The sequence below is a fragment of the Lathyrus oleraceus genome, chromosome 2, assembly GCF_024323335.1.
Source record: "Lathyrus oleraceus cultivar Zhongwan6 chromosome 2, CAAS_Psat_ZW6_1.0, whole genome shotgun sequence".
Taxonomy (NCBI): Eukaryota; Viridiplantae; Streptophyta; class Magnoliopsida; order Fabales; family Fabaceae; genus Lathyrus; species Lathyrus oleraceus.
Genome location: NC_066580.1, coordinates 75,320,820 through 75,348,209, shown reverse-complemented (window position 1 = coordinate 75,348,209; position 27,390 = coordinate 75,320,820). Strand labels below are relative to the sequence as shown.

Genomic DNA, 27,390 nt, shown 5'->3' with positions numbered 1-27,390 from the left:
TGAAGCCATGAAGAGTCACCTGAAACCCCTCTTCATCACTGGAAAAATCGAAGACGTCCCCGTTAATAAAATATTGGTGGATTGTGGAGCGACTGTGAACTTGATGCCTCACCACATGTTGAGAAAAATTAGCAAATATTATACTAATGCCAAACCTCATAATATGTTGCTAACCAACTATGAAGGTAAAGTGGGTTCCACCATGGGGGCTATCCAAGTCGAATTAACTGTAGGGACAATCATTAGGTCCATAATGTTTATGATTGTGGAAACAAAGGTTGACTATAATTTGTTGCTTGGAAGAAAATGCATACATGGGGTTGGAGTTGTCCCATCTTCAATGCACCAGAGGATAATAATTTAGTGCCCAGATGGCATCATTGAAAACATAGAGGTGGATTAGGGGTAATTTAAAACCCCTATCAATCATGTCGACGAACGCCAATTTGACAAGCACTTGGCCACCATAGCTCCATGTGATTCGGCTTAGTTTGCATTTACCTCTGATGACAATGCTTATTGTTCCCTGTCACTACACCCTCACTATGGTTTTCGCTGGGACAGGGAGATAGTAGGTGAAGACGACTTCGGATATTTGGGAGTGTCTGGAATCGACCTTACAGGATGGGGAAGTGAATTTAGTGATGATGATTGAGTTTACAGTGCTAAAGAGGATTTCAGCTTACATAGCCGAGAGCAAACAACAATTGGCCTTAGAGGCCGAAGTCAAAAATATGGCTGTCAAAGCCAGTGAAGTTTCTCAATCGAAAGGTCCTGGGAAGGACTTTGACCCAATGCCACCTGATAAAGGTCAGAATGAAGAGCAAGACCAGAGGATCGATGCGATCTATGATGATGAGCCTTTGGGTTTTGAGAAGGATCCGCTAGCAACAAACATTAAAATGCTGGCTCAGGATCCCCTTGAAGAAGTAGACTTGGGAGAGGGAGTCATAAAAAGGCCAACTTACATCAGCGCCAACATCCATCCTCAACTCAAGATCGAAGTGGTCCAGTTGCTGAGAGAATTTAAGGACTATTTCACATGGGACTATGATGAAATGTCTGGTTTAAGCAGAGAGCTGGTCGAATTGAAACTGCCGATCAAGCCTGGAAAGAAGCATGTGAAGCAGAACCCAAGACAATTTTCTCCAGCAATACTTTCAAAGATTAAATAGGAAGTCGAAAGGCTTCTCCGCTGTAATTTCATTCGCATGGCCAGGTATGTCGAATGGTTAGCTAATATTGTGCCAGTTGTAAAGAAGAATGGTACTTTAAGGGTTTGCATAGATTTTAGAGATTTAAATACTGTAACCCCAAAAGATGAATATTCGATGCTAGTGGCACAAATGCTAGTCGATTCTGCTGCAGGCTATGAATATTTAAGCATGCTTGACGAGTATTCTAGGTATAATCAAATATTTATCGCTGAAGAGGATGTCGAAAATAGCATTTCGATGCCCCAGAGCCTTAGGCGCCTACGGATGGGTAGTGATGCCTTTTGGTTTGAAAAATGTTGGGGCAGCCTACCAAAGAGTGATGAATTCGATCTTCCATGATTTCATAGAAACTTTTATGCAAATCTATATAGATGATAATGTCATTAAGTCTATTTCAGGGAAGAGTCACGTAGACCATCTTCGAATATCTTTCGAGAGGATGAGAAAACATGGTCTAAAAATGAATCCTTTAAAATGCACTTTTTGTGTGCAGGCTAGGGATTTCTTAGGCTTTTGTGGTCCACAAAAAGGGGATCGAAATAAACCAGAATAAGACCAAGGCCATCATGGAAGCGAAAGCGGCATCGAAGAAGAAAGGTTTGCAGTCACTGTTAGGTAAGATCAATTTCCTAAGGAGATTCATCTCAAACCTTAGTGGGAAGACGCGGGCTTTTTCACCATTGCTTCGACTCAACAAGGAAGGGTTCGAGTGGGGGCATGCTCAAAAAGAAGCATTCGATAAGATTAAAGCATACTTGAATCATCCACCAATCTTGACACCACCTTGGAGAAATAAAAGTATGAGATTGTATATATATGCATCTGACAAGACTTTAGGAAGCATGTTAGCTCAAGAGGATGATAATGGTGTCGAAAGAGCCATTTACTACCTCAGTAGAGTCTTAAATGATGCACAAACTAGGTATAACATGGTCGAAAAATTATGTTTATGCCTATATTTCTCTTGTACAAAATTGAAACATTATATCAAACCTGTTGACGTTTATGTTTCATCTCATTGTGACGTTATTAAACATATGTTATCCAAACCAATTTTGCATAGCCGAATTGGGAAATGGGCATTAGCATTGACTGGATTTTCTTTAACATACATGCCATTAAGAGTTGTTAAAGGATAAGTGGTAGCAGACTTTATAGTCGGCCACTCCATAGACGCAAACGCACTGAACTATCTCGAATTGGGACCTTGGAAGTTATACTTCGATGGGTCTAGTCATAAGGATGATACATGCGTTGGCGTTGTAATTATTTCCCCTAATAAAATTCTAACAAAATTCCAGTACAAAGTAGAAGGTACCTGCTCAAACAATGAGGCTGAATACGAAGCCCTCATAGCAGGACTTGAAATATTGTTGGAATTGGGGGCAACTCGAGTCAAAATAATGGATGATTCAGAGTTGGTCATAAAGCAGATCAGAAAAGAATATAGATGTATTAAGTAGAATTTAATCATGTACTTCATAATCGCCAATCGACTACTAAAAAGATTTGAAATGGTTTATATTCGACACATACCTCGACTAGAAAATCAAGTGGCTAACGATTTGGCTCAGATTGCATCCGGGTATAAAATTTCAAAAGAAAATTTGCATAAAGTCATTGAAGTCAGAGGAAAGGTCGTGGAAACTAGACTAATACCCCTAGACTTAGAAAAGACAAAGCTAGGATATGTTGATGAAGGGAATTTCGAAATATTGGCAGTAGACAATTTGACGGATGAAGATTGGAGGAAGCCAACAATGGTGTATTTGCAGAATCCAATAGCATCTACTGATCGAAAAACCAGGTATCGAGCATTGAGTTATGTTCTTTTGGGTATAAAGTCGTTTAAAAGTTCTCCTGAGGGAATTTTGCTTAAGTGCCTTAGTGAGTCAGAGGCGTACTTAGCCCTTTCGACTGTACATAGTGGAGTGTGTGGGGCACACCAAGTCGGTCATAAGATGAAATGGCTTTTATTCCTCTAAGGGGTGTATTGGCCTACCATGTTGAAAGACTGTGTTGAATTCGCAAAGGGTTTCCAAGAATGTCAGATGCATGCAGGCATACAGCATGTCCCTGCAAGTGAATTACATTCTATCATCAAGCCTTGACCATTTAGGGGTTGGGCTTTAGATTTGATTGGGGAAATTCGACCTCCATCATCTAAAAATAAAAGATATATATTGGTGGGAGTTGATTATTTTACAAAGTGGATTGAAGTTATACCCTTACCAAATGTGAACCAAGAGGATGTGATCGAATTTATCCAAAAGCACATTATTTATAGATTCGGAATCCGAGAGACGATTACAACGGATCAAGGGTCAGTATTTACTGGTCGGAAAATGCAAGATTTTGCCAAAGAAATGGGCTTTAAATTGTTAACTTCGACGCCTTATTATGCTCAGATCAATGGACAAGTTGAAGCTGCCAACAAAGTGATCATTGGTTTGATTAAAAAGCATGTAGGGAAGAAGCCTAGGAATTGCCATGAAACTCTGGACCAGATTTTATGGACATGTCGTACCTCTCCCAAAGAGGCCACTAAGTCGAACCCCTTCCGACTAACCTTTGGCCATGATGTTGTTCTACCAGTAGAAATTCACCTACAATCCATAAGGATTCAAAGAAACCATGAACTTACAACAGAGTCATATTGGAGCATGATGTTGGATGAATTGGTTGACTTAGATGAAGAAAGGTTAAATACCTTAGAGTTGCTAAAACGGCAAAAGAAGAGAATACAAATCTCTTATAATAAGAAGGTAAAAGTCAAAATTTTTGCGCCTGAAGACTTGGTCTGGAAAGTGATCCTTCCAATGGATCAAAAGGATAGAGCCCTGGGGAAGTGGTCCCCAAAGTGGGAAGGCCCTTTTCAGATTTTACAGGTATTCTCTAATGGTGCTTATGAAATCGAAGAACTTAATGAAGATAAAAGTATTCTAAGAATAAATGGGAAATATTTGAAAAAATATAAACTGATACTCCAAGAGATAAAAATAAGAGACGAATAGTTATATAAATAAAACAAAGTCAATATGGTAAAAATGCCAAGATGGTTATATTAAATTCGAAGGTCCAAAGGACCAATATTCATTACAAAGAAAATTATCATTACATTACAAAATAGGTAAAGAAAAAAAACTAGAAAGGAAGGTTGGCCTTGATCTGAAGATACTTGGCTTTAAGAAGCTCTAGACGTCTTTCGCACAAAGATCTCTTCGATCGCAGGGGTTTGACGTCAGACTCAAGTTGTCTAGCCTTTTCGACAAATTCCATGCTAAATGATAGCTCTTGAGCCATTAAAGCTTCGTAAAACTCCAAGAGTTGATTTTTGCTTCTTTCGGCATCAGAGATCTTCTCTTGAAGTTCTTCAATTTGTTTCCTCTAGGAAGAAATGTCATGGTTATGAGCTTCGACCTTTTCCTTGTTCTTATGCTTGTCGCAACCTGCGAAAAAACAACCGGCGAAAAAGAAACAGACAGAAGAGTCTCCACCGTGCGTTATTCATCCCAAAGGAGGGAAAGGAAACGCTCGAAGTAAACCTGGAAAAAGGGAAGGAGAAGACAAGGTCTCGCAACCAAATCTTGGGTTCGGGAGCCGATTATGCGAAGGGAAGGTACTAGCACCCCTACGCATCCGTAGTACTCTACGGGATCCACTTTTGTTGTTCTTGTCTAAAGGGTGTGGGTTTATCTAATGTACTATTTACTAAAAGAGGGGTCAAAAGGAAATGACTCGCACGGATGTCGCATCCACTGCATACGTATCTCTTCTGAATATGAGAATTAGAGTCTTCGTAGCTCGGCTACCTATGGGTTAAGGGGAAGTGTGCTCGCTAAGACATCGCATCTTATGCCTACGTATCTCATCTGGAATGAGAATCAGAGTAAACCATAGTTCGGCTAACTACGGGGTTTATTTTGGACGAACGACGTTACTGCGCAATCTACCGGATGCTCGACCTTTGGAGACTTACTCACCTGTAGTAGAAGGAGTTAACGTGTTCTTAGGAGAAGAAAAATCAATGAGTTTGTTTGTGTTTTAGGAATGCTCATGCAAAACGGAAGTCCTAGACGAAGGAACAGTGCTACCTTAATTGACATGCAAATGAGAGACTATACGAAGCCTAGCAATCCTATGGGGAGACGATCACACCATACAAAACAACATGCATAAAGTAAACATACCAACAAGGGGGCTCAAGCATACATGGGTAGGGCTTTAGTCAAGAGGGGTCATATCAACCTTGACAAACAAGCCATGGAAGGGTAATCAAATGGGCTCTTAACCACTGACATTGAGCGTCAGGGTGAGCAGATCAAAAGGGTAATGAGGATAAGACCTCATAGCTCTTAACCCTGGACAGGGTGAGCTCATGACAAAAAGTGGGGATTCAGAAAGGTGGTACCCTCTCCACTGACTGATCGAACAAAAGATCTTGGGCTTTTGTTCTGAAGTATCGACACGTAGTATGATCTTAAAGAACGACACACTGAATAACGGGGGATTGACTACTAATCCCTTTTATCCGCCAATTGCCTCTTCATGGAGGTCTTTAGCACTAGTGCCTCTTTTTGGAGGTCTTTAGGCACAAAAGTAAACACACAAAAACATTGCCTCCTATCGAGGTCTTCCAGCTAAGAAAGCAGTAAAATGCGGGAAAAATAAAAGGGATCAAGAGATCTACCACACGGATAAAGATCCGAAGTAACAGCACTTAAGGAAATAAGAAACCCGGAGATCTCTCAAGCTAGCACCAGCAAAGAAAGCAAGTCAGTACAGGTAATCGGGATAAATCTCCAAATGGTATCCCACAAATAAAGTGGAACACCAAGCAAGCTATCCTTTCAGGAGTCATGTGAGCCCTCACAAAAACTCAACAAACAGGTTAGAATAACAAAACTGGGTGCAATCAAGAGTTGCACCAAACAAAAGAAACATGACAACAAAGCGTCAGGCAAACAGTGCACGGAGGCAAGAGAAAGCATGTCCTAACGATCACCAAACAGATTAATGAGCAAAAAACAACTTCTGTCACGCTCGCTACTGCTTCGCCTAGCGAGGTGCTAGCGAAGCTTCGCTGCAGGCTCGCCTAGCGAAGGTGCTAGCGAATGCCTGCGGGTTCTGGGTTCTTTTTTTATAACAGTATGATTTCAGAAACCCTAAACCCTATGGCATCCATCTCAGAAACGAAACGATTAAACATTCAAGGTATTGTTTACACATTCATGCACATCTAAACCCGTGGGCAAAACCGAACGATACCCACTCTTCCAAATTCACCATAATATCTCATACATTTAGAAATTTCAAATTAAAAGCGTAAAGTAATGGGAATAAGGCAAACCTGATTGGAGAGATCGAATGAAATTGAATTGCCCGGTTGGGTTTGCAGAACAATCTTAGGGTTTATATGAGAGGGAATTGGTTCTTTGCAGATGAGTTCCCTTCAATGTCCGGAGGCTGCTCTGAATTCCGTTAGCTCTTCTCTTCTGCCAGGGCAATAGGAATAGAATCTTCTTTTCCTTCTGGTTGGCTGTTAGTCCTCAGGGTTTTGTTTCAATGAAAATTAGAATTTATAGCCTGATTTTCGTGGCTTTGTGGGCTCAAATGAGAGAGGTCCAAGTCCAAGATTTTCTGTTGTATTCTGAAAACGCGTGCGTTTTGCCTAGCGAAAGATTTGCTTGCCTAGCAAGCATGACAGTTCTCTTCGCTAGGCGAACCCTAATGCTCGCCTAGCGAGCATGACAGCTCAGGCTCTGCTTTTTGCTGCTTCAAGATTAGCGTTTTGAATGATGAATAGACCCCATTTGAACATGGTGGAAGTAACTCAAGTCATTCCCCTGTGTTGACTGATCATCTAAGTAGAACCCACAAAGTGTCTTGGATGATGTTCAAGCTTCTTGGATCTGATTCTGATTGACATGATGAAATGCAATATGGAATGTTAAATGACCTAAAAATGAATGCATGAATGAGGGGGGTAAATTTTGGGGTATTACAATGCTTGGTCTGCTCCAATTCCATTTCCCTATTGGTAGATTCGGTGGCATCATCCCAGGCAGCAGGCTCAGAACCAAACTTCTTCTCAATTTACCCTGTGAGCTGAGGTAACAACTTATGATCTACAACAGCTTGGTCGATCATAGTTCTTATTTCCAAGATAACGTTCGCCACTTCAGGAGAAGCTTATAACAGGTCGACTTGGCTAAGAAGAGCATTTAGAGTCAAAGGGGCAGAGGGATCAGCCAGCAGCAACAGAAACAAGTCGCCTTTGAATACTTTATCTTTGATCTTAGAAAGAACTTCGCCTGCAGGAGTGCTCGAAGGTTGATCTTCAGACACCGAAGTACTAAGGCTTTTGTCAGAGGAACTTTCCCTGCAGTTTAGCATAGCCTTCAAATATTCAAGAGGTTGGCTTCGTTTCAGAATAGCCAATTTTTATGCAGAAAGACCCCCGGTACTACTCGTCGAAATTCCGACCGTTGGAACATCGACCATAGTGGGAGTGACAAGAGTTTGAGTTTGAGCTTGCTCTTCGCCTGCATTAGCCTTTCCCCCTTCAAAGCCTTCATCATCATCAGGGGTTATGATGGGGTTGTCTTCGTTCTCCTCCTCCACAATCATAGCTTCGACATCTCCACCTTCTCGTTGAGGGTCGTTCGCTCCTTCAGTTGTATGTAAATCATCCCCAGGGGCTTCCCCGTCTTCAACTAATTCATCTACAACCATGGGTTCTGGATTGCCTCTAGCCCCACCTTCTTCGCTTGAATCAGTTTTATGGCCGGAGTCGCTAGTTTGAGAATGTTGAGTGGCAGTCTTTGGTGGTGAAGCGTCGAGGTCACCAGGTGGAGGTTGGTTAATCTCACTTATAGACCCCTTTTCAGATGATGGTCGATAAGTAGGTTCGCCAGTACTATTTAAAACATCTGGTGCGGAGATAGGCGTGGAGGAGGTTGTATTCTTAGTTCGAATGACAGTGCTTACGCCACCCTAAAATCAATACAATAAAAAAAATTACAAATGGCGAAAGACGGTAAACAAGTTATGTAAGGTAGAGAGAAGTTTGGTATACCTTGTCACCTTCGACCTCAGGGCTGGAGTTGTCGCTCTCACTTTGGGTCGCCGCTATCTTCGCCATCTCTTCAGGAGTAGGCTCTTGGATAACAAGCGCAGTAGGCCTTTTCCTTGAAATTTTAACTGGAGGTTGGTCTGAAGCATCAGTGGCCTTTGGCTATGGCTTCCTCTTCCTAGAAGTTAGGTTGAGAACTGACGACAAATCCTCTTTGTCAGATTCTATAGTGACGGGGATGACAACAGGCTTTTGCATTTTTAAGGGACTTACTAGAGGTTTTTCGAGCAGCCTGAGTTAAGAATGGGAATATTAGTATCATCAATATACAACAAATATAAAAGAAACAAGAAAACGAAAGGGAATTTATTTCGAGGGAAACTTCCTGTGTCACACCTTCGTATATGTCAGATTCGATTCGGACATCTTCGATCCCTCTATGAAGATGCCCTTTGAAACTTCCTAGAGTATGCTTAGTCGCAACCACCCGCTGAGATTTTTTTTGAGATTGTTGTCGAAGTATATTAATGGAGTCCCCACAAATAAACCAATCTGGAAATGGAGGGGCAATGGCCACTCCGAAGTCAGCATTAGGCAATGGAGGAAACTTTGGGGGAAACAATTCAAGAGCCATTTCATAGCGTTTCTCATGAGGAACGTATGAGGGAATCTTTAGGTTTTCCATTTTCTTTGAAAATTTCTCTTTAAGCGTGACAACTGCTTCGTAGATAATTCGACTAAGATCGTCAAGCCTATAGGCAGTTTCAAAGTAGCTTTGAAAAGCTTGAATTTGTCTTATAAGTGTATAAGTACCTTTCCTGGTCTTTTCCTGCACAAGAATAAAAGCTTTGTCAAATAGTTGAATGAAAGAGGTGACATCACAAAATTCTTCGACGTAGTACTTAGTCCACCATTTCCCAAACTTTCGACTGCAGAGGAAGCTGGGCTCAAAGTTGAATGGAGTAAGCTGGGTTCTGCCAATATACCTAGCTATTTGTTTGAGAGCAGTATCTTCGATATGGATTGTATTATGGAGAAGGAGACTACCCTTCTTGTCATACATGAATTTTGGGAGGACCTGAACTAACCCAAATTGTCGAGCAACGAGGTTGGGTTGATAGGTTATCAAAGTCACCTGAACCTTAGAAGGGTTGAGTCGAAGGGTTAGAATCCTGGGGGTAAAAAGGACTTCCCAAATCAGTAAAGATTTTGTCTCCTGTTTCTTGGATAGAGATGGGAATGTCCTAGTAAACAAATGGGACCGATTTTCCTAAAGGCAAATGGGACCGATTGTCCTAGTGAAGACATGGTGCTTAGCAAGCATCATCATATAACCCATGAAATTCGGTTGGAGGGCTTGTCCTTCATCATTTGGAGCCAGATGAGCTAACCTAAGGCTTTCGACCCTTCTGTTCCGGATCTCCCCAGCATCTTCGTTGACGAGGCCTTTGTTCGGCAGACTGGCCTCGAAAGTGGCATTTAGCTAGAGTTGCAATAACCAAAAAGGGCCAGACAGGAGAAGGTTCCCTTTGTTCCCCAAATTCTTCAGTTGAGTCACTTCATCGCTCAAAGATTCATAAAGGCTTGCCAGGATCATCTCGCTTAGGCAGATATCGTGCCCTGCGCGTAGTTGGTTCGCCAGAGTGAGGTACTTCTTAGCAACTTGTAGGGATTTAGAACAAAAAATAGAGTGTGATAACCATAAGGATAAGAAGGCTATATGCTCCACGTCGGAGACATCGTTAGTATCTTTATCATGGTAATGAGCAATGTGTTTCGAATATGCTGCTCTGGTGGTCGAAAAGGCGATGGTGTCCATAGAGTCGATGTCGGGATCATAAGTGTGTCCAGTAGGCTTCAGCCCTGTAATAACGGCCATGTCGAAAAGGGTTGGTGTGGCCATACCACAAGGAAGGTGGAAGGTGTAATGTGTACTGTCCCAAAAGTACAATGAGGAAATCAACATGGGAGTGTTGTAATCTAAATCCAATTTCGACAGCATAATCAGGTCATATATTCCTATGTCTTTCCAAGCCCGGGCTTTAGCTTTCTCTACTTTGGTTAACCAGTTTAGGTAATCCGTAGGATCTTTAAAGGTGGGAGTAGCACGGAAGGCTCTGAAACCATTATTCATAAACCTTTGATCTATAATATCCCCAGCCTTAGGGTTTTCAGTGGAGGGGGTTTCAGTTCTAGGGTTTCTAGCTTGCCCTATGGGTTTACATTTGTGGTAAGAGGGGAAGAATTCTCTAAGCTTACTAGCATCATCATCTAAATCAGCTAAGGGCCAGATAATGCATAAGTCTTTTCAGAAACAGAAACAGGAATAAGTACCTGAGAAGCGTAAATTTTGCGATGTTCTTCTGTCTGGGGCTCTGGTATGTATTGTCGGTTGCCAACCGCAAGTGGAGCAGACAACGTGGCGAATGGAGGAAGTTCAGAGATCTTTTTTGGAGCTTTTGTCCTATTGACGATGGTTTTGACAGAGTCACCTGTTCCTTTAAGAGCTTTGCTTAAGGTTGCCATTGTTAGAGTTTGAAGGAAATCTGGGTTTAGTTGAAGAATGTTTGAAGAAAGGAGAGCTAGAGTGTTTGGAAATTCATAATGCATAAGAAAAAATGTGAAATGGGTAAGTTAGTGAGTTTTATAGGCATGCTTGGAAGAAAGAGCATTTCAAATCAGTATTAATGATGGACTAGTTAGTGGGACGCGTGTCTCCTTTGGGCAATGTAATGGAGATGTCAATTAATGTTGTAGCTCATGATTTCCTAGAGTCTAGGAAACGTGATGAGTGAAAAGATTCAGTTGTGGGCTAAAAAGACGTGGGTAGGAAAAAGACAATGATGACTCTGACGTCACTAGATAAGTTGGAGAAACTGAAAAGTTTTGCTAACATTGGGACACTTGGCACAATGTCAGGGTTACTAAGGCGTCGAAACAAGGTCTCAAAAAATGTCTTTTTCTCACAAGTGTCGAAAATAACATTTTTTGGGGGAAATTTGTTAGCTCATATTTTCGACGCCCATTAAGAATTACCAAAATTGAAAATCATATGTACGGCTTCTTTTCGACCAGGAAGTGGTATTCGACCAGCTGGAGGTGATTCGACTGGGCAAGGTTAATAAGGATCAACATACAATTGAGATTCCAGAAAAGGTCTCTTGAAGACGGTTGAAAATGGTTTTCAATCAAAGATTCAAAATTTAAATAAGGGAGGGAACTTCGCCCTCATTAGAAACCGTTTAGAGCACACGTGGAGCATAGTGGATAAATGCGCACATGCAAGGCGCCATGTGTCTCAACGTGATTGAAGAACCATCAGAAACAGTTATCTCGATCCAGTATAAATATAGGGTCTTAGTGTTAAGAAAAGGGTGTGTCAAAGTGTGTACAAAAACCTGTAAATTTATTAAGTACTCGTGTGAAGAAGAAACATAAATCACAGAACCTACGTTTGTTTACACCATTATTAGTTACTTCAAAGCAATATAAATTTATCTTTACTCTTTTCCAGAAATATACTTTCTTACTTCTTCATTCCAAACACCCCCTTTTTATTTGTCATTTACATTCTTAAGATTTCCTTGCTTTTTCCTTGCTTTTTCTTTGATTTCAACATTTACTTTACAGTCTTAAGATTTCCTTACTTTCAACATTTACTTCGTCATTTACAAGTCCTTTACAATTTCTCTCGTTCATATCACCCTTTTTATTACTTTTCAAACCCTAATTTTGCGCTTATTATTGGAGCATTTGTTACTACCAAAATTCATTTTCGAAACAATTAGCACATGTCCTAGGATCAATCTGATCGATCCTGTAAGTAACCAAATTTAGAAATTTGGTAGATCAGTGGTTGTTTATCGACTTTTAAGGTAAACAGTTGGTAGCTCATGAAAGCATATCCCTTCGACTCTGCCTCTATCCTGAAGGACATCATCGTAGGAGTCAAAAATGCCCTCCACATAGCACTCGACAGCGCTGCAACTTGGGGAGAATCACTAGGGAAAGGGTTTTTAAACCATTTTGGGCCAAAGATTCGATCCACAAATGGGGCCATATCTGGAACAAAATAATTGGCTTCGATGAACATACTAAAATACTTCATAAAAAGGTGTTCGTTGGGAGTCTTCTAACATGTCATTAAGGCGAGTCTTACGCCTTCGATAGGTCGATCCTGGTTCAAACGCATTATACGCTCCGACACAGGATAACCCAACTGGTACTTGAAGGTGGCGTTTAACCAATGTTGCAACAGCCACATGGGGCCAGACAAGTTCAGAGCCTTTGAAGTGGAGTGGAGAAGTTTCAATTTTAGTGTCGCATGTCGCTCTGAAAAAGTTGTAGGAAAAATGCAAAGATGAATAAGCAGAAAGAAAAATGGTGAATATGAAATAATGATATTTATAGGGAAACAAAATGACAACCAAGGGTCAGTCGATTGACGACAGCTGTCTGATTCAGTGGTAGTGGGAAAGTTAGTAGAGTTAGTTGAAAATCTACGACCTAGGAAGTAACTGCTAATGATGGCATTTTTGCCTGGAAAGTTATGACGCAGAAAGAAATCATCATTGTGTAAAGCATCATTAACGATTAGACATCCAGCCGAAATTTGGGAAAGTCAAAACGCCAAGTTTCTCGGTCGAATTGTCTCTCGGTCGAAACTGGCCTTTTAGGGGGGGGGGGGGCAATTTGTTAGCCAACAAAGTTCAACCACGCCGAAGAAGAAAAATCGAAGCAGGAGGAATGCAGTCGAAGCGGTTCGACGATCAGGAGGGACCTAAGCCAGGTCGAAAGAAAGTCGACGGAGGGGGGGGGGGGTGATCTTGTCGAAGTCGAAGCGAAACATACCAGGATTGTTACAAATCGTTTAAGTAGAACGTGGGGGAAATTGCTAAAGACGTTGGTTTACAGGCTCTGACGCGTGGCGCATCGTGAATGGATAACAACCACAACAATTATTTTTTTATTACTATTTAAGTAGATTTGATTTTCAATTTTAGGGTGGTATTTGTAACATTACAAAAGGAAAACACATAAAGTATTAAGCGTCTAAGAGAAAAGAGTTAACTTCCTGCAAAAAATGTACACTTGCTTCCACATTTATTTTCCAACCATTTAACTTATCAAGTCATTTCATTTGTTTTATTTTTTTACGTCTTTATCTTACTTTTATCCGTGTATTTTCGTTACACCCTTTCTCACAAGTCTTTTTACCTGTCGCTTTCTTGACCTAAACACTTCACCAAAAAACATATCATATACTCAACACATTTTAGTCTATGAAACCTCGATAGGAAGGTTAGAGACTGTTCGCGTGAAAACCACGTCCGAACAGTTGTAAAAAAAATATAGAATTCTTTTTTGTGATTGGAAAATTTATGTTACAGTTTTGACGTTGACATGTTAAAATTAAAAAAAAAAAATAGTTAATTTGATGCATTTTTTTTGAACCAGACCATTTTACAAAATCGGCTCCGGTTCTTTGGTTCGAATGATTTTGGACGGTTCAATTCGATTTTATCGATTTTATTTCGATTTTGACCCATTAACGATTTTGAAAAATTAATCTAACCAAATTCATCTCCAATTTCCAATCCAATGATTGAACCAACAATTACTATAATATTTTTTTTAACTACCACACATATTATGAGACGGAGGGAGTACACAACCCTGCTTGAGTCCTATATTTTTTAAATTAGCGAAATCTTCGTGTTCGTATTTGTGTCTGTATCCAAATTTGAGTTGAGTGTGAGTCCGAGTCCGGCACTGATAGTACTCCAACACATTTCATTGTCCACTACTATTTTTTCTCATAGCTTAGCCTCAGTGAAATGGAGAAAAACCCATAACCCAAACCCCAACGACACAACAATGAAGACGAAGCGCGATGACGATTGTTTCGATTACCTTCATTTTTCCCCTCCAAAAAAATCAAGCAAACTGGTTTGTACTTTCTTCCACATTTTGTTTTTACGATTATTATTTCCAGTTCCAACTCATTTCTTTTTATTACTAATTTAAGGATTATTATGAGATGACGACTATGGAGATGGAGGAAGATACTCCTGCAAATGTAGTGCCACCGTTAAAGCAATCTGACGAAGACAAATCACTGGTGCTATATCATCATCATCCCTCCAATTCAAATATTCCTCTTCTCAAGTCCCCTACATCCCCTCCTTTAACCATTGCTGTTGCTACTCACTTGATTCCGGGTTTAAAGGGTAAATAAGTAACAATTTGTATCATTTTCTTTGATTGCATGTTTCTTTGTGGCTTCCTATAGTATTCTACTAATCATATTGTGTATATTGCTGATAATTGATTGCTTTTGTGTTTATTGTTTCCCTCTAATTTAATCATACAACCATTGGTGTTGTTTTGTATGTAGCCCCTACACCTCTAAACAAATGCATGTCTGTCCGGAGTTTGACAGTGTCAGACACCAACGTGATTACATTTTATTTATCGATTTTTTTTCCGAATTATTGCTGATATCGACATGTCAGTGTCTTGTTGGGTGTCTGTGATTATGTTAGTTTTTAGAGATCGAACTCTGGACCTCTGGCTTATATCCCCTTCGGTGTCTTTTAGCTCACCAACCGAACTACCTGCTTGAAGCTTGTTGTCTATGTTAAACGGTTTAAAGGAAGGGGAAAAACATAGCCTCTTAGATTTTAGTCTCTCAGCTCAACAATGCCCTTCTCTGATTGCAAGTCGCTTACTTTAAGGATGTTGACAGATGTGTTGCTAGCATTTTTTTTGAAAAAGTATGCTACTCTTTCCCAGTTATAAAAGGCTGCTTGAAATTTCACAAGTTTTATTCATTCAGAATGAATTTAGTTTTTTAATTTTTCGATGGAGTCTTATGTCTACTTTGGCTATGTGATAAATCTTGTTATTTTCCACATTTTTCGGTTTTTACTAGTGACGAGCTTGTAGCTTGTGTTACTCTCACCACAGTCGCCGCATCCTTTATGTCATGGCTCTGATGCTTCTACTACTTCCTTTTATGTTTCTTGCTAAATTGTAGTTTGAGCGTTTGTAAACTTAAAATCCCAGAAGTAGATTTTAAATGGTTTGTAGGAAGAAAAACCATAGCCTAAGACTTAGTTATCTCAACCTGAGAAGTCCTTCACTAATTATACAGTATGTAGAGGAATATTTGTACTGTGATACCGTCTTTGTGGCTCTCTTTTGACACTGTTATAATATTGGGTGAATTTCTATGAAATCCTCACTTAACAACTGGATCTTCTCTATTAGAGTGAGTGTTGAGAAGAGTGTATCAACTATCAAGGAACGTGTTATTTGTATTTTTCTAATATAGTTATACTATAAACATGCTACACTTTCCACTTAAAATTCAAATTTAGTTCCTTTTGGAGCTGTCGATAAATTTCTTTATTGACTTAAAGATTAGTCGGTTTCTAGGGATGAGCTTGTAGCTCACACGACAGCAACAACAGTATTGGTTATTTCCAGTTGCACTAGTCATCCTATGTAACCTTAAAATTGTAAGTTTCTTGTTAACATTCCTCTTTTTGAGGTCCACAAGAGTGGCATGATAGGCCCGTTAATTATTTAAGATGTGTTGTGTACAAATAAAAAGAGTGGCTTGAGAAGAATGGTAGTCATTTCGTCCAGAAGTAGAATTGGGTCCACCAGGGAGAGTCTTGGATCTCTCTGATATATAGGGAATTTACATACTTTCTGCATATTCTTTTTGTACATTCAATACAAATATATTTGTACATTTTAATCTAAACCAGCTCCCATCATGGCATCCCCATGAGGACTTCTGTTCTTCCTTGTAAATTTTTCATGCTTCCCATCAGGAATCAGGAGTGCAACAATAGTATGTTGTCCCGTTGCCATTTTAAGTTGATTTGTTTATTGGCATTTGTCGACTTGCCACAAAAACAATCTTGTTCTTATGTCTAACCAATTGCTCAGCAAGGCCAGAAGTTATTGCATTTTAATTTTTTAATTTTGCGAGATAGGTAGAGTTGGTTAAAATAACTGTTTTCTTATTTTACATTTGAAGTTAGAACCACATGTTTTTTTGGGCCATTGTATTACAAATATTTTGACAAAGTTATTGATCTGGCTGAATATCTTATACCATCTTTTGCAGATTATTTGTTGTCACGGGGAACTGTAAAGCTAGAGGAACTTGGCGAAGATGAAACGAGGAGGGAGAAGACATCAAAAGACTGTTTGGCTGTTATCCCATGGGTTCCTAATCCTCTGGCACGCAAAGAAATAGTACCAGAGACATGTCAAACGTTCGAGGCAGAAGATAGTGAAATGATGGACATGGATGATCCACATGCAAATAACAACAATCGGGAGGTGGAGGCATGTGGGGTATCATTGCCATGGCAACAACAACAATGTATGATGCCCAATATGTTGCAACCTTCATTTGGCACGTATTTACGGTAAGCCAGTAACCTCTCAAAGTGACTTTGTGTACATAGTAGTAGAGCACCTTTTGGAGAACAACTGAACTAAGTGCTAAAGTTTGATAGTAGTAAAGGTTTATATCTGTTGCAACCTCAGTTTGTTACCTAACCTCTCTAGTGGCTTTGTGTATATAGTGGTAGCATCTTTTGGAGAAAAACTGAACTAAGTGCTCAAGTTTCATAGTAGTAAATGTATATGTTTGTTGCAGGAGTGAGTCTAATATCAACGTCTGTTCCTGATTACTACCTGAGCTTTGGTCATGTTTATAAAACTCAAACTAACATATATATAATTTTGAGTTCTGTTGTTTCAACACGAATTTGTCACCAAAATTCGACAGCAATTTAGATGATTGCAGTGTTTAAATATGTAGTTGCCTAAAAAAAGATTTAAATATGTAATTAATTTTATTTTGTAAGTTTTGGGTTTTGAGAGTATGCTCCTCTCAAATCTCATGTTCGAAATCCGCTAGGTGTTAACAATCTATGTGTTGTTCTGACTTGAATTAATCATAGTGAGTTTTGCTCTGGCTTTAAATAGGTCTCTGTTAATAAACGGTGAGATTAGTTTCCTTAGATTAGTCGGTCGTAAGGCTAGATAGTATGCTTAAAAAAATTAATTATATTTAATTGATGGTTAATTAATATAATAAGATGTTGTAACTCATTAATCTTCCCGTGAGCATAATTAACCACATAAGAGATATCATGACTCAAATAGGTCATTTTGGTTTAGGTTTTGAAACACTAGAGAGTGGGATATATAATTGATTTGAGATATTGGGTTTTTAATTGAAAGTTTTATTTGTATTGATCTTAATTATCACCGAGTTTGAATTTAAGTTTGAGTGTGAATTCCATAGCCTTATTTTTGTTTTAGTGGTAGTGAAATTTTGAGATTTCTTATTATGCTTTTTTCAATTTTATTCCCAATTACCTCAATTTCTTAGAACTTTTGATATAGGGGTTGCTGTACAATCATTTAAACAATGAAAATGATGGAAAATGCATTAAAAAAAGCTCTAAAATATGTGTATCACGTTAATCTTTAGGTTCCGTTCCCTAAAGATTAACGCGGCAAAGAATTTTCTTGCATCTTTAAAATCAATTGGGTCGGTAGTGTTACAAGATCTAGACCATTTCTTAACGTACCTTATACGTTTTTACTACACCACACGAATTTTCACAAATATCATTTGATTTCGGAGATACATTTTCGGATGCACCTCAACACACATTCAAGTAAGATCATTTATGAGTTCCACCTATTTTTTTTTTTACTTTATTATGTAGATGAATCTTTGAAATATTTTTGAAATTACATTTTCGAAGACACACCAATAGCAGATTCAATATTTAGTAAATTTTTAAAATGAAATTAACATTCATAACATAAAATAAGCATTAGATAGATGATTTCAATATAAAATGCAACATTACACTTAAATTTCCATGTAGACGTTTTAACATCTTCGCAATATCTTCGACTGACCTTGAAACCTTTGTTTTCAATTCGAGTGAAATTTTTGTTTCGAAATGGAAATACGTATTCCACATAGCCCTTACATTTGCTTGCGTCTTGAGCTCAAATTTGATGAACTCAATCTTTCCTCCGTTGTCAATCGACGATGAACGACACTCGAGTTTCACAATCTTTTGATTGTCTCCGTAAGGTAGGAGATGGTGAATTTCGTCTTTGATCTCTTCGAGGGAGATAAAATCGATGAGCTTAAACATTCGCCCGGGTGTAGAGCTGGAGAAGAAGACATTTGCGACATACTAATAGATCCTTATTTGTGACATTTGAGACATTTTCAGTTTATCTGAAATATAACATAAGAACACCTAAATTTATCGAAGCCATAGATTAATATGGACCACTCATTAACTGGTATATTGATTCTGCAGATATATCTCCAGAACCGCACCCTATTATCTTGTTCTGAAGATGCATTTCCAGAACTTTTCCTGAACCAATTTCAAAACAGAATCCTAAAACAGAACATGTTTTTTCATTTACAAAAAACACAATTGTTGTTATAGGGAAGATCAAAAATGCATTAAGACAAAATATGAACAAATGGTGAATATATAACATTTCATTTATATTGAGACACAATCACATACACTTATTTGTCCGGTAAAACAAGAAATTAAAACGAATCGAAACATATGGCGCCGACTAAATCTATTGGTAGTACCCCCTTGGACTTTTGTGCATTTGATTATTTTTCAATGTTGTTCAATTTCTCGAATTCTTGCATCCTTTCCATGAAATGATCCGCCCAAGTCTCAATTTTTGTGGTTGAATGAGCCGTCCACTCAGGTGATGTAAGTGGTATCGAGCATTCTGGTTTCAAGTAAATTTGAACAAAATGACTTGATTTTGAAAGCACCCAATATGATCATTTGGATTTTGAGGTGGGGCGGTGCGCAGTGGATAAAAGGTTTTCAAAAAATCGTAGCATGTCAAGTCAACACACACTTTATCATACACACATGCTATTAGGTGACCCATTTTAGGGAAGCGCATCCATTTTGCCTCCGGTGTCGGGCCGCTAAGGCAAAGAACGAGAGACTCATAAACTTCATCGAATTTTTCTTTCTTTCCGTACAATCGTGTGTATGATTCTTTATGTGTCTTCAACTCTTGAATAAGTTGATGGCAGACAAGTGTATGACTATCTTCTCCTTTACCAAGTAAAGCCAAAATGGTTCGATAACCGTAATTACTATCGCTCACAACATTGACGATCCACTCGATATATTTGTGCATAAAAATCGGCATCTCGTCGATGAATGGAATCTTTAGCGGAGGTGGCGTGACATCACTTTTTTGAGATTTTTTGGAGTTGGTGAGTCGGGAAAAACTTTGTTAACATGTTCAAAATATGAAGGAGACAGTGTACTCAAATTGTCATTTGGTGTAAGCTTCATTTTCTTCAGAGCACTTTTTGTTTTTATCGGTTGAGATGGTGGTTTCATGTCGGTGGTTTTTGGATAAACAATCTTCCTCAATTGTTCTTTGATGTGGAGTTTCATGTTGTCACTGACTTTCAAAAATCTCTCTTGTATCACTTTCCATTTGGTCAAATTAGAGATATTCGATTTACCGTCATTCATGACACCATCATCATCAAACCTAAGTCTCTTCCAATGAGTGTAAACCTCGTCCATTTTTATTGGGTCACCAAGTTTCACCTTTTTAGCAATAACACAAGCACATGAGAGACCATAGGTTTTCACAATTGTGTATCCACACTTTGCGCTATCAGAGCCTACATTATCAGCTCGTTTAGCCTCGTGAAAAATATAGTTCAAACTCGCCCGAGAAATGTTACCGACTAACTGAGAATATAAAATGTTGTCTTTAAATCTGTGCTCCAAAACTGTGATGCTCCGACCAAATGATATTTGTATCTCATTATGTTGGTATTAAATCATGTGGTTCACGGAGTCCCAGCCTCTACACAAATCTCCCTTACTATTTCCCAATCAATTTTTCAAAGTAGCATGGGCAGTCTCAACTCTGTTAGTTGTTGTATTTCTAAGGTGTCTAACATTACCAGTTCATGCATAAACAATTTTCTCCTTCACCTGGTCAAGAATTGTGCTTTCAACATATTTCAACAAATCTGGATAGTTTCCACACACTTTCCTGAAATGCATAATAGAATCGACAATATAGTTCTTTTATGGAAGAATTTATTATACAATTCCATGCATCCTTTATTTTTCCACAATCACACCCGCCTTCACCATTTTTCTATCTTCGGACTCTATCTGTTTCGTCCCTACCGCGGGTTTAACTCGACTTGTTACATTCTTTGTTATATGATACCTAAAAAGTAATGCATTAGAAGAAGGAAATACATTTGCAACCAAGTTCATCAATGCAGTATCGCAGTTGGTAACAATCGCTTTAGGCATCTCACTTTGGTCCTTCAATAGTGTCCGACACACCTCTAAGACCCAAGTAAAATTTGTCCTTTTTTCACACTCAAGAATTGCAAAACCAACAAAATATGTCTTCTCAATTGAGGTAACACCAACGATCTCCAATGATGGAAATCTATACTTGTTGATCTTGTAGGTTGAATCAAGTATGAGCACCGTAGAAAACGTGTTGAACAACTTTATGGAATCAAGATGAGTCCAAAATATATCTCTAACAGTAACTTCATCCTCGCACGTTCGGTACCTAGACACGTAACTGTTATCATCCAACAATTTCAAGAGTTGTTCCATCTCGATTCTATCCCCCCTAAGCGCCCTGTTAGTTAGGTGTCGAATATTATACATTTGCTTGAAATTTGATATATTTTTGGGTCGTTTCCGTTTCAATGCTGCAAGTATATTTTTCGGTTGAACTAGATTCAAGATCATGTCAGCAACACATTCCTTCTCTTCCGGCATGAGCCGACACACACTAGGATGACCGACTAATTTTTCACACACATCAGGGTTATGCAAACCACTTATCACATTAAATCTCCGGTTTTTGTTTGCCAACATGTAACCACGCACCTTAAACGGACAATCACGTTTTTTAGAACTAGTGCTGTCTCTTTTAAAATTTTGAAGAGGAGTTTTATATGTCCCTATTCTTTCGCACGTCATTGTCACAAAAACGCATCTTCTATCCAAACCATTATCAGACCTTCCGATAACCACACCAAATCCAAGTTTAGAGGCCTCCATACGAATCCATTGAAATATTTGATCACGAGATTCAAACTCTTGCTTGTTTTAAAATTTATTGCCAACATCTATCGCCTTCACAACACCACCTTGGACATTCAGAGAAACAACTTTCTTTGGGAAAACATCGGGGTGCACCATATCTAATGAAAACAATTAAAACCACAATAATATATAAGCGCTACTGCTGAAAACATACTTGGAAATAAAACACAGACAACTTCCGGAAATGCATCTCCGGAAAAGTTCATACACGTTCCGGAGATACATTTCCAGGCGCAACGCTACTTTTTTTAAGAAAAAAGGATGATTAATGTTAGCAATGCAGAGGAAAATGAAGGATTTTTACCCGGAATTCTATCTTCTTTTGCTTCCTATGATGTGATGAACAAAAAAAATGAAGATTTAGAGTGAAAAATAAATTGAGAATAAAGGGTTTTCTGGTGAAGGATTTTCTAGTGAAGGGTTTGGTTGAAAACCAACTATGGCAACAATGGTTGTGTGATCATGCAACTGCTTCTTTTATCTGATATTTCCGGAGATGCATTTTCAAAAATATTTGACATGCAAAGGTGACAACAAATTTCAAAATCCCGACTTTAATTTTGGAGATGCATCTCCAAAATTTCTACTGAACTAGTAAATAAATAAGGTATTTCTTAGAATATTTTGGAGATACATTTTTGAAATAAAAATAACTCAACTTAAAGAACATCTCTCAGAATGGTCTTTGTTGAATACGTAAAAGATGCGTCCGAGGATATATCTTCAGAAATAGAAACATTTTTGAAAATATGATGCAATGAAAACATATATAATGCGTTAAAAATAGTCTAAGGTCTAATGTCTAAGCAAGCCCGGCCCAAGGCGTAGGCAACATAGGCACTCCCTTGGGCCTCCAATTTTCTTTTTACTAATATTTTGTTCTGATATACAGTGGTATACACTTTTATAGTGCAATTGTTATTGGCCATCACCAAAAACATGGGCACTGATGTCAAAATGTGCGGTTTTGAAGAATTAATTTTTAATTTAGAATTAACTTGGAGAGGTAATTGAAAAAATAATTGAAGCACTATAGATAAGTAATATGGATCTAGCACCATTAGTTTTAATATAAGTATATTTTTTATTGTAAAACTATTTAAATTTTTTGTCTACCATTTTATTTTATGCCACAAACTCACGTTAACAACAATAATAATAATAATAATAATAATAATAATAATAATAATAATAATAATATTATTATTATTATTATTATTATTATTATTATTAGTTAATATTAAAATTAATGTAATTAACAGTTTCTCAATAAAAAATTAATAAGCTTGTTTTATTATTGATTGAAAATATATAAATAAGTAAAATCAATTAGAAGAATTTAATAAATAACTTAAAAATTTAAAAGTCAGGTGATAATCTTTTAATTTGACAGTATACTATAATTAGTATTTTTAAATTCCTTTTACCTAAGTGTTTTCAACATCCTCTAGGTCACCAATATTATTAGTTTAGTGCTATTAGATCACTCATACCACACTTCATATGTTAGTCATTAATATGAGATAGTATGTTAGAGTCTCACATTGGTACGAAATTTGAAAATGTGTTTATTTACGAGAGCAATTCTCACTTATAAATCGATTTGGTTAAATATTAAGTTAAATCAAATCCAAATTCTAATATTGTTTCACCATGTTGTGGAAGTCTATTATCTAACACCTTCTATATCAAACATTTTCTTTGTTTTTGTAGAGTAGTTGCATATAAACTAATTAGAATATTAATACCTCAATCATTAAGTAGTTAGCAACAACAATTAATATTTTGTCCAAAGAACAAGATTCCATCACTTAATCATATTGGATTAACAAGGCGAAATTCTGCTAATTAAAAAAGTGCAAAGTTCATCTCCCCATTGCTCCAAGCCCCCCAAAGCACCTAAGAAATTTTCTTGCTGATAATTATTGTGTTGTTCCGTTCATCAAGCCCTTGAATGTAATTAATGCATGCATGTACACTGTTGTAAGAAGACAATTGCAACCAATGCAAAGTGTGTGCATGCATTTGGTGGGTGCATACGTGCGTGATTGATCTTATCTTTTTATAATATGACAAACACAATAATAATTTTTTACACAATAATTTTATAAATGGTAGCTTATGGTGCATACGTATACCCTAGGCAAGTTTTGATTTGAGACTTTGAATTCTAGCTTCAACTGCACCCCGGTGGGTGGTGACAGTGAATGACCAAGTTCAGGTCATATATATTCATCAGCCATGGCGTATGTGTTGGGAATCTATGCCAAACTTATAGACATTGATGTTTATGCAGTTGACTGTGCACTCTAACCTACTAGCTAGCTAGCTTATATCCAACAAAATTACCTAGCTAACACTACCAACACTCATCATTGGTTACATATATATATTAAGAAAAAGAAATTAGTTAAGCTTTCTTGAAGTTAATTTGGATTCCTATTGCCATATAGGCTATAGCCTCTTGTTAAAATATAATTCTTTGTTTCGAAGCAGGATGTCGACAGAAGTAAGAAAGTGTCGAATCACTTAGGTGTTGAAATGTCGAAGAGTATCTCGACATAAATGTTAGACTTAATTTTATTTGTTTGTTTAGCTGAGTTAGTTAGGTTAGTTTTTGGCTTTGCTTGAGGAGCAAGCAAACCAAAAATCTATAAATAGGGAATAACCCTATTATTGTAAATAACTTGAATTTTACTGTTGCAAAAGAATAAAGAATCACAGTTTGTGAGCGGAGAGGAACTCTGCAGAAAATTCATCTTCTCACTTCTCTCGATAAACCCTAACTCTTGTCTTCTCAATTCAATCTTCTTTTCTTGTTTTTCATCACCATTGTGCAGCGACACAATCTTGCAACCAAGGTTGGTTGATTCACTCGAGTGAAAAGTGAAGAACAAAAGGGAATTCGATCAGTGTGATTGAATCTTGTTCATTAAGATTGACTCGGAATTACTCAAAGTCTTGGGTTTAATTCCAACATCTGATATCTAGAGCACTGACTGAGTGATTCTTGGAAGCATAACATGATGAATCATCTCAACGGACATTTCCCGGCGAGTCTCCCATCTCCGAAGAATCAAAATTACGAGAATTGGTGCAAGCAGATAAATATCGTTTTTTGTTATCAAGATCTTTGGGATCTTGTGAAAGAGAAAGTGACACCGCTTGCAACAAACGCGGCGGATGAAGAAAAAGTTGCACACAAAGAATTGAAGAAGAAAGATTATAAAGCTCTACTTATAATCCATCAATGTGTTGATTATGATATTTTGAAAAGGTTAGTGATATTGAATCAGCGAAAGAAGCATGAGAAATTCTTGAAAAAATGTTTGGAGGCAGAGAGAAGGTGAAAGATGTGAGGTTACAAACTCACAAAAGAACGTATGAATTGCTTCAGATGGAAGACAATGAAAGCATAACTGATTTTTTCATCAAGGTTACAAAACTGGTGAATCAAATCAAGGTATGTGGAGAAGTGTTGACATCAACATCAGTTGTTTCAAAGATCTTAAGGTCATTGGCTCCAAAGTTCGACTATGTGGTAGTAGCCATAGAAGAGTCGAAAGATTTGTCAACATTGACAAAGGAATAGCTTCAAGGGACGTTTGAATCTTATGAACAAATAATGAATGAAAGACCTGCAGGAAAGTCGAAGAGTGATGTGGCTTTGCAGACGCAATCAGCAAGAGAGAAAAAAAGGCAAAGGGAAGTGGATCGACAACAAAGGTAAAGAAGGCTACAACAATTCAACTGGTCAAAATCAGCAAGAAAGAGGTTGGTCGAATCAGAGAAGACCTTCATACCAAAGTAACCAAAGAGGCGGTTTTGTAGGTAGAGGAAGAGGTGGTGGCTGAAAACCTGACAAAAGTCACATTCAGTGCTTCAATTGTCAGAAGTATGGTCACTACTCAAGTGATTGTCTTGAAAAACATAAGAATCGGGAAACTTATGCAAATTTTACAAAGCATGAAGAAGAAGAGATGTTATTGATGGTCACAACAAGGGATGAAGAAAGATTCCATGACCAATGGTACTTGGACTCAGGATGCTCATCACACATGAGTGGTAGGAAATATTGGTTTGTCAATATGAAACCCTCAATGAAGGACATGGTAAAATTTGCAAATGACAATACTCTAGCAACTAAAGATATTGGTGATGTTCTGATTATGAGGAAAAGTTACATGAGGTCAATATTCCAATGTAATGTACACACCGGGCATGAAAAGTAATTTTCTCAACATAGGGTAGTTGGTCGAAAAGAACTACAAAGTGTCGATCAAAGACAGGACGATGAGAGTTCTCGAATCAGATGGAAGGTTAATCTTGAAGACACTCATGTCTCGGAATAGAACCTTCATGATTGAACTTATTGTGATGGAGCACAAGTGCCTTACAACTGCAACTAGCATGGATGAATGGATATGACACTATAGACTTTTCCATCTCAATTTCAAAGACATCAGAGATCTGAAAAAAAGAAATATGGTTTCAGGGTTACGAGAAATAAACATCCAAATGTAGTGTGTAAAGAATGTGTGAAGGCGATGTAGCAGAAGAATAGCTTCACCAAGGATGCAGGAAGCAAGTCGAAGAAAATTATTGAAGTCATATATTCTAATGTGTGTGGTCATATCCATGTGGATTCGATTGGAGGTAACAGATACTTTGTCACATTCGTAGATGATTTCACTAAAAAAATGTGGATTTACCCAATCAAGAAGAAAAGTGAAGTGATTGAGGTATTTTCCAAGTTTAAATATATGGTCGAAAGACAACGTGGTCGAAATCTCAAGATTCTGAGGACTGATGGTGGTGGAAAGTATGTATCGAAAGACTTCGACAAGTTATGTGAGAAAGAAGGGATTGTGCATGAAGTGGTGCCACCCTACACTTCACAGCAAAATGGAACGGAAGAAAGGAAGAATGTAACCATCATGAACATGGTGAGAAGTATGTTGAAAGGAAAACATCTACCTAAAGAATTATGGGGAGAAAGAGTGTCGACAACTACACATATTTTGAACAGATTTCTAATGAAGAAGCTAGAAGGAATTACACCAGAAGAATGTTGGTCTGGCATCAAGCCTAGCTTGACTCATCTGAAAGTATTTAGATCTGTAGCACATAGATATGTGTTAGATCAATTGAGAAGAAAATTTGATGACAAGTCGAGTCAGATGATCCTAATAGAATATCATTTAACTGGAGGTTACAAGTTATTCGACCCACTGAACAAGCAAATAGTGATCAGTAGGGACGTGATCATAGATGATCTTAAGGAATAGGATTGGACTGAAAATGTCAAGAAGGATTCAGTGAGAATCTTATATGAAGAACCATCAATTGAAGTCGAAAGAGAAGTTTGACAAGAAAAAGTCATATGTCAAGCAAGTATAAGCAGACCTGAAAGAACAAGACACATGCCTGCAAGGTTGCAAGAATGTGTGATTAAATCAGATGATGTGGTTGATGATGAAGGTGAGCTGGTACACTATACTTTCTATGCAGATGTGGAACCAGTCAATGCAGCTGAGGCATTAAAGGATTCGAAGTGGGTGAAAGAAATAAAAGAGGAACTGAAGTCCATCGAAGACAACAACACCTAGTCACTTGTCAAATTTCCTCAAGACAAGAAGGTAATCGATGTGAAGTGGGTATACAAGGTGAGGTTGAATCCAAAAGGTGAGATAACTCGACACAAGGCAAGGCTTGTGGCGAAAGGATTTCTTTAGAAGGAAGGAATCTACTTCGATAGAGTTTTTGCACCTGTTGCTAGGATCGAAACAATCAGGTTGATTATTGGTCTAGAAAACATGAACAACTGACACACATTTCAGATGGATGTGAAATGTGCATTCCTGAATGGCCCCTTAGA

General features: G+C 38.1%; 2 protein-coding genes across 2 annotated transcripts; one reads left to right on the top strand and one right to left on the bottom strand.

The window, feature by feature from the left end:
- Positions 1 to 13,975: 13,975 nt before the first annotated feature.
- LOC127118203 (uncharacterized) lies at positions 13,976 to 17,009 on the top strand. Its single transcript, XM_051048359.1, has 3 exons — positions 13,976 to 14,241; positions 14,321 to 14,522; positions 16,436 to 17,009. Exons 1-3 carry the CDS (start codon positions 14,170 to 14,172, stop codon positions 16,744 to 16,746), a joined length of 585 nt encoding a protein of 194 aa, XP_050904316.1. The 5' UTR covers positions 13,976 to 14,169; the 3' UTR covers positions 16,747 to 17,009.
- A 2,565-nt stretch (positions 17,010 to 19,574) lies between these two features.
- Positions 19,575 to 21,467, bottom strand: LOC127121978 (protein FAR-RED ELONGATED HYPOCOTYL 3-like). Its single transcript, XM_051052397.1, has 3 exons — positions 20,608 to 21,467; positions 20,364 to 20,424; positions 19,575 to 20,114 (listed from the first exon to the last, which is right to left on the bottom strand). The coding sequence occupies exons 1-3, from the start codon at positions 21,465 to 21,467 to the stop codon at positions 19,575 to 19,577; spliced, it is 1,461 nt and encodes a 486-aa protein (XP_050908354.1).
- Between the last annotated feature and the right edge of the window lie 5,923 nt (positions 21,468 to 27,390).

What these genes read in the sequence shown, in the direction of transcription:
- LOC127118203 (XM_051048359.1), top strand. Translation starts at nt 14,170, where the DNA reads ATGAAGACGAAGCGCGATGACGATTGTTTCGATTACCTTCATTTTTCC. An exon ending in CAAAAAAATCAAGCAAACTG is followed by an intron (nt 14,242 to 14,320) that starts GTTTGTACTTTC and finishes TACTAATTTAAG; the next exon opens with GATTATTATGAGATGACGAC. An exon ending in CTTGATTCCGGGTTTAAAGG is followed by an intron (nt 14,523 to 16,435) that starts GTAAATAAGTAA and finishes CATCTTTTGCAG; the next exon opens with ATTATTTGTTGTCACGGGGA.
- LOC127121978 (XM_051052397.1), bottom strand. Translation starts at nt 21,467, where the DNA reads ATGGAGGCCTCTAAACTTGGATTTGGTGTGGTTATCGGAAGGTCTGAT. An exon ending in TCTAATGCATTACTTTTTAG is followed by an intron (nt 20,425 to 20,607) that starts GTATCATATAAC and finishes TATGCATTTCAG; the next exon opens with GAAAGTGTGTGGAAACTATC. An exon ending in AAAGCACAATTCTTGACCAG is followed by an intron (nt 20,115 to 20,363) that starts GTGAAGGAGAAA and finishes TTATATTCTCAG; the next exon opens with TTAGTCGGTAACATTTCTCG.